Source organism: Cucurbita moschata, unplaced genomic scaffold (genome assembly GCF_002738365.1).
Source record: "Cucurbita moschata cultivar Rifu unplaced genomic scaffold, Cmos_1.0 Cmo_Scf00001, whole genome shotgun sequence".
Lineage (NCBI taxonomy): Eukaryota > Viridiplantae > Streptophyta > Magnoliopsida > Cucurbitales > Cucurbitaceae > Cucurbita > Cucurbita moschata.
In genome coordinates, this window is record NW_019268517.1 from 7543631 (window position 1) to 7552206 (window position 8576).

Genomic DNA, 8576 nt, shown 5'->3' on the forward strand with positions numbered 1-8576 from the left:
AAAAAAAAAAAAAAAAAAAAAAAAAAAAAAAAAAAAAAAAAAAAAAAAAAAAAAAAAAAAAAACACTGCCCAAAACCAAGAACAGAACAAACCTCTGTTTTCTCTCTCTCTTTCTCTGGATTCTTAGCTGTGTTTTTTTTTCTCTGGTTCTTCAGCTGTTGGATGAATGTTGTGCGGCTTTGGTGGATGCGTTTTGTTCTTGATTCGATTTTCCTGTTATGGCTTCAATCGCTGTTCTGGGTTTGAGAGTATGTTTCTTCAACTCTCTTCATCGGTTTGTAAGTAAATCTTCTCTCTGTTTTTTCCAATGAATTTGCTCTGAAACTTTGGGAATCCGATGATTTTGTTTTCCTTGGCAGCATTATTGTAATCTAATTGTTATTCTTTCATTCTTTGTTTTGGGGTTGGGATTGAATTTAGGACACACATTTTGGAACTTTAAAACAGAGTGTTTATATTTTGATTCTTTCTCATCGGATTCCTCTTGGTTTTTTTGTTTGTGTTCATATGATTTTTATTTTTTTTTTGTAATTGTTCTTCACACACACACACGTAGATTCATTCTTTTTAGTTCTTCAAAGGGAATTCATTTGTTTAGATCTTAAACTGGAAAAGGAATTTAGAAAGAAAAAAACAGAGGAAAAGGAAAATTGGGTTGTGGGGGTGTGTTGATCTTTTTAGAATAACGAAGCATAAAAGTTCGAAGAAGATAGAGGATGTTGGCTGGGTGTTCTAGTTCAACATTGCTCTCGCCAAGGAACCGATTGAGAAGTGAAGCACAGCCGCAGTTTCAAGCTTGTCATTTGCAGTTACCAACTTCAATGAGCACACAGAGATTGGATTTGCCCTGCAGCTTTTCCCGTCCGAAGGATACCTCAGCCGCCACTGCTCGATCCCCGTCGATTCGGCCGGTTGGGCTCTCAGTCGAGAAGCAGAACATTAGGCTTCCGCCGCTGTCTTCCACCAACAAGCAGATCAAGCAAGAGTTTTGGAAGGAAAAAGGTAAGAACTTGAAGAGAATTGCAGAACAAATTGGGATTGATGATGATGAAAACTTCATTAGCAGCGCCAAGAGGAAGAGAGAAAGCAGAGATGACGGCGGAGACCGGTTGATTCTGAGCCAATTTGGCAGCGGCGGAGGGAGTTTCTGGTTTCATCAGCCAGATGGGGATGAAGAAGAACTCTGTTTTCTTCCTGGAAGTGAAGTAATTTCTTTGCCATCGCCATTTTTGTCAGAGATCGCTGATTTGGGAGAAAGTAGCAGCCATGTGAAGGCTGAGGACGGGTCAGGCTCCGGTTCGGGCTCGGGATCGAGTTCATCGTCCGAAAGTGAAAGATTTTCATTGAGAAGAAGAGTAACAACAGAGAATGTTCCAACAGCAACAGCAGCAGCAGCAACAGGTGTGGAAATTGGGAATGGTAGCTCAAGAAATCCTTCATATCATCACCATCAAGGATCTGGTTTGAACAATGAAAGGGAAGAAGAAGAAGGGTTTGAGCTGATCAGTCTTCTAATGGCATGTGTGGAAGCAATTGGCTCAAAGAACATTGGTTTGATAAACCATTTGATAGACAAACTTGGTAGCCGAGCATCTCCAAAAGGGTCATCACCAATTTCACGTTTGATAGCATATTACACAGAGGCTCTAGCCATCAGGGTGTGCAGAGTTTGGCCACAAGTGTTCCACATAACCCCGCCGAGGGAATACGATCAGATGGACGACAATACAACCGGGACAGCGCTTCGGCTTCTGAACGACGTGAGCCCGATCCCGAAATTCATCCACTTCACGGCGAACGAGATGTTGCTAAGAGCATTCGAAGGGAAAGACATGGTTCACATCATAGATTTTGACATAAAGCAAGGCCTGCAATGGCCAAGCTTGTTCCAAAGTTTGGCATCTAGAGCGAACCCTCCAAGTCACGTTCGAATCACCGGTATTGGTGAGTCGAAGCAGGAGTTAAACGAAACGGGAGATAGGCTGGCGGGGTTTGCCGAGGCATTGAGGTTGCCGTTCGAGTTCCACGCAGTGGTGGATCGGTTGGAGGATGTGAGGCTATGGATGCTTCATGTTAAGGAGCAAGAGAGTGTAGGCGTGAATTGCATACTCCAACTGCACAAGACACTATATGATGGGAATTGGGGAGCATTAAGGGACTTCTTGGGGCTTATCAGAAGCACAAACCCAACCATTGTCGTAATGGCCGAGCAAGAAGCCGAGCACAACGAACCGAGGTTAGAGACAAGAGTAGCAGCAACACTCAAGTACTACGCAGGCATATTCGACTCAATCGATGCTAGCCTTCCACCGGAGAGCACGGCCAGGTTAAAGATCGAGGAGATGTTTGGAAGGGAGATAAGGAACATGATAGGATGTGAAGGAAGGGAGAGGTATGAAAGACATGTTGGATTTAAGAAATGGAAGAAGCTGATGGAGCAGCAGGGAGGCCTGCAATGCGTCGGGATTCGGGACGACGATCGGGAGCTTCTTCAGACCCAATTCCTCTTGAAAATGTACTCATCAGCAGCTCAAGGGTTCAATGTGACAAAGCTGGAAGAAGAAGCAGTTTGCCTGAGATGGGAAGAGCAGCCAGTTTACACAGTTTCAGGATGGACAGCAGCAGAGGTTTCAGGTGGAAGTTGTTCATCATCATTTAACCAACAGACTTGATATTCTTTTGGGGTTTCAATTGTATTGTGTTATTAGTATACAAAGATTCTTTATAGGATAGAGATATAGATAGAAAGAAATGGGTGATTTTGATTATTATTATTCTTTCATTCTTTTGTTGGAGTGATTAGAACAGGGCATAGAAGTTAAGAGATGTCTGTATTTGATTTGTTGCAATTCTTTAATTCTTTGATGGAAGTGTTCTTCATTACAAGTTCTTTCTTTTCTATGATGTAATTTTTGAAGGTTTCCCACTGGTTTTCGCTCAATAAAGATAGACATACTTCATTGTTCTTCGAAAACTCTTCGATGATTAAACATGAAGCTGATACTATTGAAAGAGAGTCATCGTTGGAGCGATGAAAGCTCTCTCTAAGATTGATTATAAAATGTGTATGCTAGGGAGAGATTTTCACATTTTTATAAATAATACTTTGTTTTCCTCTCCAATTAGTGTGGGATCTCACAATCCACCTCGAGCTCAGTGTTCTCGTTGGCATTTGTTTCCCTTTTCGATCAATGTGGGACCTCCCAATTCAATTAGTGTGGGATCTCACAATCCACCTCGAGCTCAGTGTTCTCGTTGGCATTTGTTCCCCTTTTCGATCAATGTGGGACCTCCCAATTATTGTTGCTCAGTGTTCTCGTTGGCATTTGTTCCCCTTTTCGATCAATGTGGGGACCTCCCAATTATTGTGAGATCCCACGTTGATTGGGGAGGAGAAAGAAACATCCCTTTTTAAGAAACTTGCAAACATAGGCAAACATTAAATTCTCTAGTTTGAACATGGATATTTATTTGTAATTATTTAAACTTTTTAACTCTTAAATATTTAATATCAATCGGAAAATAAATCATTTAGTATCACATAATAGCTCATCTTACTCTTAAATGATGATTACGATTTCAATAAATCATCTCATCTAGATCTAAAGTTTATTTAAGACGTAAGAACTAGTAGATATATTACTTAAGAACTAGTAGATATATTACATAGGCCTTTATTTGCCTTTCTGTTGATGCCTATATCGCTTTCTCGTTTTTGAAGGTCGTTAGATCTACTACTTGTTGTGAAATTATTTTCTTTATCAAAATTAGTTAAACAATAATACTAAAGATTTATACAAAAGACTCGTGAAAATATTTCTAAAACTTAAAGAGAATGAGAATTTTTTAATAGGGACGAACTTTAAACTTTATTGAAAGTACAACGACTGAATTTTCGTCGTTTGAAATAAAATGGAATAAAAACCCGAAATACAAAAACTAAAATGATACTTTAACTAATCTCTAAACCTATATCCTCCAACCAAGGGCAAATGGAATCACAGTCTAAAGTAGAGGAACCTAAATTTTCAACTACTTTATGGTAAATGGCATCACATTCTAAAGTAGAAGAACCCAAATTTCTCATACTTTCACGTGCCCCTAAGTATGTCTTCAAGCCTACATTTGCTCGTACAAAAGTCCCAATCTAACCTCGAAAATTCGGAGCCGAAAGACATAGGTATATGGTATAGTTTGGACAAAAGTGTCATTTCAGACCCAGATAGAAGCTGTTTTGTCAAGGAAGGGTATGGAACAACATGGGCAATCACAGACTAAAGACCTATGTTGCTCACTGTGTCCTTCCATGCCCAAACTATGGAGATTTGTGATATACCAACACAATGTAAAATCAAAAGCAAAATAATCACTTCAAAGAGCTGAGCTGAGCTGAACATTTGAAGGAAGGCAGTGCATTTAGGCTATAGGCAGCTACCCATCTAATCTAATATATTGCAATGTTTGTTTCTAAAATGAATAGAGCTAGTTCATATACATAGCAGCCAAAGAATCCAATACGATCCCTAAAATCATTGTATGAACAAGAAAGCTGCAATACAGACCAACATGGCAGAAGGATCAAATATTAGGCACTTCAAAACCATTATTCCGCATTAATGGATCTATTTATACCTTCAAATGCCATTCCTACACTTCATCCACACAAAGAAAGCTTCGAGAGAGAAGAGAAGAAGTAATTTTCATGTATATATCATTTAATTTCAGCAGTTTAATAGAGTTGGCCACACCATTAAATCAACTCCAGATAAAAAGCTTCTTGCTTGCTGTTAACTCCAAGTTCATTCAATGTTAAGGAACTCTCCCCATCTCCAAAAGCTTTTCGAGGATATGGCCTCACCTGTCCATGGATAAATATATATTATTATATATATGACACAAGAACTCCAAAATATTAAACCATAAATACAGATTATGTTTCAGTCTACAATCGAACTTTTTAATATTTAATTTTAGATCCTAAGCTTTAAGATGATTTAGATAAGTCCTTCAACTTCGAGAAATAATTATTTTAACCATACACGATTTCAAATACCAGTACAAGTAAATGTCTACCATTCAAGCAAATAATCAAACATCTCCGTTTCAATTTTAAGTAATTTCCTACTTGTTTATTCATGGACTAAAATGGAATAAACGTCCAAACCAAAATATGCTTTAAATCTAAAATATACCCCTTCAAAATTTGTTCCTGCCCTCTAATAAGCATAGCATCAGAGCATTATATGGACGGTCAGGAAGGAAGACAAATAAATATAGTATATCTTGTAAGCTAAACAGGGCACATCATATTATGTTAATGTACTCACCAATCTGTAGGAACCAGGCTTGACAACTCTACCGATATCAATGAAGTCAAAGAGACACTACAAAACATATCACAGCCAGTTAGGCAAATAGGGGCATATAATAGAAATCAACTTTAGTTAATCTTTACAAAATTCACCTGTAGCTTATCAGATTTGAGAAATCGACGACCGCGGCGACTGCCATCTGGCATGCGCACTAACAGTGTCACCGCATTCTCGTCATCTGATCTTGGTTCACTGGGAAGAGAAGCCTCTATTTCTGCCAAATGTCTTTCAAGTTCCTGCTAATTAAAAAACCATGGAATGAACATCCAGGACAGAAGATTGCTCATTGTCACTAAATTGCAGAAATGTAGAGTATATGGACCAAGTATATATGGCAGAAGTACCCATAGTTTAGAATGCATCATACTTGAACTAGTGGGAGAGGAATCATAAACATCATTATAAAAGGGATTACAGTGCAAATTACACCCAATCAACCTAGTTGAAAGGTTTTGGAAAGGAGAACTCGTTTGGAGACCAAATTTCAATTTGAATATCTTCATGATGAAAAAAAATGCTCGTTATCCAAACACCATTAAACAGTACCCTTTGAATAAATAAGAAAGTGAGTGATAAGTTCCAGTTGGTATAGAGAAAAATGATAACTTCCAGTCAATTCTAATCAAGTTACCACAGAAACGCTCATAGGAAACAAAAAAGGGAAAGAAAAAAAAAATGGTATACTTGGTCGGTTTTCACTCTTAAAACTTATCGTATGCTTTCCTACATTTCATTTTATGTCCAATTTCATAGTAGTAAATAAATAAACAAAAGTAATATTTTAGTTCCACTGTCCAACAATTATTTGACAGCAAATGAATTGTTTGATGATCTGTCATGCTTAACAAGTGTTAGAGGTATGTTTTACAAGTACCAAACTAGTAATTAATTTGCTCAACTAGTGCCTAACACGTGTTGGAAAAATAGCAGAGAATCAAGACACATTAACCAACCCTGGTTTGTCCTATATGCTTCAGAATATAAACTTCATATGCTAAAACAAGCAGTAGAAGATGTAAAGTTAAAAGAGACTACTCAGACTCGAATATAATGGTCTGTGAGACTCTGGAATCCCTCAGGGCACAGGAAGAGGGCAAACAGACACACACACACATATAAATTTTTCTCTCAAATATATATAATATCCAATGAATTACAACAGATGGAAAAAGGAATCTAAAAAACAGAAAGTCACACATATGACCAGAATTACCTTCTCAGCATCCAGTTTCTGACGAGATTCTTCCTCTCTCTGTCTTTCTTTTTCACGAACAGCTGCAGCTTCAGCCATGGCCTTCAGTTCTTTTTCTCTGTCAGCTTCTAAAGCTGCCAGATACTCATCATCCTGATGGGTAATGTAACTTGCAATTAGACACATAGTGGATAGCAACAAATTGAACAGTTCGGTTTAAATCACACAAGCCAAACCTGCTGTTCCCTTATCAAGCGCTGAGCTACTAAGGAGGGTGAAGGAGGGCGAGGGGCTGGCTGTACATATGAACCTTGATTTCTCATGAATTCATGAGGTGCAGATGGAAAACGATATGAACTTCCTTCAGAACCTCCACCAAACATGGCAGCCTCAAGCATGACTGCTTCATCATGCTCCTCTGAAGAAATTCCACCCCACTTCCATAGAGAAGCATCAATCGTTTAAATGAATGGTTATAAAGCAACTAAGATGACAAGTTTTATATTTCAAAATGAAAAAATTTAAGATTAAAACATGGACATGTGAAGTTCTGTACCTCATCAGACTGAAATGCATTCCCATTGTGCTGTGGATTATTACTACTATCAGGATGCTTGGGACTTGATGCAAGGCTTAAATCAACAATTTCAACCCCCTTTGCAGGCTCAGCATTGCCAGAGGACTTGCGTTTGGTCCGATGCCTAATTAAATTAACTTCCTCTAGATCTTCAACCTCATCTTGAGCAGACGTACTTCCTGTTTCCATCCTAAGTTTTTCCAATGTAACTTCATCAAACTGTTGCGTTGAACAGATAACACAAAGTATAGACTCTCATTCTCAGTAGGCATCACAATAAACAGGTTGGTGAATGATAATTTACACAAATTCTACCTAGTGTAGTTTACAAAGCATGAAATTGTTGAGAAGAATACCTTCCATTTAATGATGTGACCTTCCTCAGTTCCACATCAGTTAACTTCGAAGTTTCTGTTTTTGATCCTCCAATGTTCTCCCCTCGCTCAGGGAAATCTTCCTCTGGCTGCATTGTCAATACAAATTAATCATAAGATGGTGTAACAGTTAAGATAGAAAGGGTTTAAGACGAGAATAAACCTTGATAGATGAAGCTGCAGGTGATAATTCTAAATCACTCAAGTGAGAAAGATGTTCTCGAGCCCTAAGATTGCTTAAATCCTGCCATCCAGATAAAAACAAAATCATATACACCACAACACAATCCAATGCCTAAACAGAAAATAAAAAAAGTCCACCACAATTATAGTGTCAGCGCATACAGTTTGTGTAGTTAAGGGATCACTTGGATAAGCCTGCACAACATCTTTCTTTGAAGCCTCAATTGCAGCACGAATCATTTCTTCTTCAATGTCATTTCTGTCTTGAAACTCAGCACTTTCAAAGGCACCGGATATAGCATTTCTGTCACGAGAATCATGACTTGAAATAGCCCGATGCTCTAAATCTGGTGCATGTGCTACAGAAGCAACTAGAGGTTCTTCATCTTCGTTATCATCAATTACTACAGTCCCACGAACCTCTTGACCATGGGCATCCACAGTCCCAGTGACATCCTCAATTGTCAGCACATGGCCAGATTGGCCAGATTGGCCAGATGGTCGGCTACCATCTCTAAATTCTATGGGAATCTCCCTCACCTCTCTTGGATGAGTCACCATTGGAGCAGAACTAGTAAAATCAGAGGCGTGGTCAAATAAACCCTGGCGGAGATTTTGATCAAGTAATGAAAATGGATTCATAATCTCTCTAGCAGCAGATAGAAGAGACTGAGGAGGACCCTGGGGTTCAACTTCAACTGGATCATCAATGTCCATGAAATCATAATCACCAGAAACAGAGGTCGGATGTGCGCTGAAGATAATGGGGATAGTTCGAGTTCAACATCAAGAATTTGGTTAGATAGAAAAAATAACATATAGATATGCAGGCAGAAATTCCTTTTTAAAGAAACAAACTTTAGGAGGGGGGGGGGGGG

At 38.7% G+C, this 8576-nt stretch overlaps 2 protein-coding genes across 2 annotated transcripts in view; one reads left to right on the forward strand and one right to left on the reverse strand.

Moving 5' to 3' along the window:
• LOC111452879 (scarecrow-like protein 28) overlaps positions 1 to 2894 on the forward strand; it is a 3647-nt gene extending 753 nt beyond the window's left edge. The window contains exon 2 of the mRNA XM_023093802.1: positions 156 to 2894. Within this exon, the coding sequence (XP_022949570.1) occupies positions 717 to 2672 (1956 nt within the window). The 5' untranslated portion in view covers positions 156 to 716 and the 3' untranslated portion in view covers positions 2673 to 2894. The remainder of the gene's footprint in view (positions 1 to 155) is intronic.
• A 1656-nt stretch (positions 2895 to 4550) lies between these two features.
• LOC111449021 (plant UBX domain-containing protein 8-like) overlaps positions 4551 to 8576 on the reverse strand; it is a 5219-nt gene continuing 1193 nt past the window's right edge. Inside the window, exons 3-11 of the mRNA XM_023088850.1 lie at positions 7861 to 8452; positions 7679 to 7759; positions 7498 to 7604; positions 7121 to 7331; positions 6801 to 7001; positions 6586 to 6717; positions 5465 to 5608; positions 5328 to 5384; positions 4551 to 4858 (exon numbers count right to left, since the gene is read on the reverse strand). Of these exons, the coding sequence (XP_022944618.1) occupies positions 4751 to 4858; positions 5328 to 5384; positions 5465 to 5608; positions 6586 to 6717; positions 6801 to 7001; positions 7121 to 7331; positions 7498 to 7604; positions 7679 to 7759; positions 7861 to 8452 (1633 nt within the window). The 3' untranslated portion in view covers positions 4551 to 4750. The remainder of the gene's footprint in view (positions 4859 to 5327; positions 5385 to 5464; positions 5609 to 6585; positions 6718 to 6800; positions 7002 to 7120; positions 7332 to 7497; positions 7605 to 7678; positions 7760 to 7860; positions 8453 to 8576) is intronic.